The sequence below is a fragment of the Opisthorchis viverrini genome, assembly GCF_000715545.1.
Source record: "Opisthorchis viverrini unplaced genomic scaffold opera_v5_90, whole genome shotgun sequence".
In the NCBI taxonomy this organism is placed as follows: Eukaryota; Metazoa; Platyhelminthes; class Trematoda; order Opisthorchiida; family Opisthorchiidae; genus Opisthorchis; species Opisthorchis viverrini.
The window spans coordinates 1,240,972-1,242,470 of NW_008751743.1; the positions used below are offsets into that span (position 1 = coordinate 1,240,972).

At 47.2% G+C, this 1,499-nt stretch overlaps 1 protein-coding gene across 1 annotated transcript in view; it reads right to left on the reverse strand.

The window, feature by feature from the left end:
• Positions 1–428: 428 nt before the first annotated feature.
• Positions 429–1,499, reverse strand: part of T265_04946 (hypothetical protein) — a gene marked incomplete at both ends in the record, with an annotated part of 18,928 nt that continues 17,857 nt past the window's right edge. Inside the window, 2 exons of the mRNA XM_009169814.1 lie at positions 429–555; positions 580–635. Of these exons, the coding sequence (XP_009168078.1) occupies positions 429–555; positions 580–635 (183 nt within the window). The remainder of the gene's footprint in view (positions 556–579; positions 636–1,499) is intronic.

Here is a 1,499-nt window from a genome sequence, read left to right on the forward strand (position 1 = left end):
ACACTAGTCGCGTAGATTTCTCCAAGATTTGCAAATCTCGGGGAGAACAAATCCCAGTTTATTTCTCTTATTTGACTGCCCACTGGCTCCGCATCACTCGAAAGCGGGCCATTCATGCACAACATGGGTTGGTACATTTTGGGAATGTGACCAACAGCCGCCTGGAGAAGGCCAACGGGCGTCTGAAGAGGCGTGCATCATTCAGATAGCCTGGAGCATGCCGTCCAGAAGGTCGCTTATCACAGCGAATGGCTAATGCGCGAATGCCTCAAATGCCGAATCAATGAACCCATGGCAATCCGCAACAACTATACATTTTTCAGTTTCACATCACTCTCGTTTTGAACAGTCGTCCTCCTGTCCTGGCGCAATTATTCATGTGAATCCACACCAAAGGGGGGAAGCACTGGACTCCAGTTTCGCTCTTGTTAGAGCTCATCAGCAGTGCATATCAAATGGCCGTGCCTGGGTTTGAACTCCGGACACCTGACATGCGAGGCGAACGTGTTACCACTATTCCACCAGCGCACGTTGGACGCATCTGAATTCTCACGTCTGAACGTGTGAACGTGTTCTCACTTAAGCGTTGTGATTATACATTTATCCCTCATCCCGGTTATGAGAATTATGAACCACTAGGTAAGCAAACAAATAAGATTCAATTACATCCAGATGCTTAAATGCTGTTCCCGAAGAGTAACTGCCTGCCCATTTTCCGTTTCAGAATCCTTGTCCCGTGAAGTGGATCTCAAGAAAATGAAAAATTGAGCGACTACCAATCAAGCTTGTATCAGTGATGCCAATGAATAAAATGCAATTTGCCAATGGTGTTTTCGTAAGTTCGTGGCGGGTGCATTATGAACGCGTAGAGTTATGCGTATGAAGCGCCGTCGTTGGCCACTGTATTACATTAGCGTGCATAGGTGGCGCCTCATAATCTGCGTCGCGAATAGCAGTTATGCCAAGTAGTCGAGGTGAGCGACAGCTCATTGTTTCGGGTAATGGAGGGAGTGGTCGAGGGGGTACAATCAAGAGTAGGAGTTGGGTGGTGATTGCGCTTTGGCAGGTGATGACAACCGTTGATCGTTGGGTTAGTGTTACGTGTTACCGGGGCAATATGGTTAGCTAAGAGCATGTTTACGGGCCCGGCAGTTACTATAGGTAGCCACCGTAGGTTACGTCCACTACAGTTGTGACGTTTACTTAAGGTAGCAAACATAAACGGCATAGAGTATGAGTATGACGGTAAATAGCTAAGTTAGGTGACTTTGAGTACAGTTGTGACTATAACAGGCTGTCAGATTAGGCCATCACCCATGGTTGAGTCCTTGTTTTTACCGGTTAGCATATCTACTGGATTGATGTTTGCTGTAGGTAGCGAAGATAAGCGGCATCGCGTATAGTTAAGGGCATGAAAGGCCGTCAGCCTTATACTCAGCGTTGCACATAGACACAGGTCTTGCAATTACGATAAGCAGCCAAGGTAGGCGACATCAACT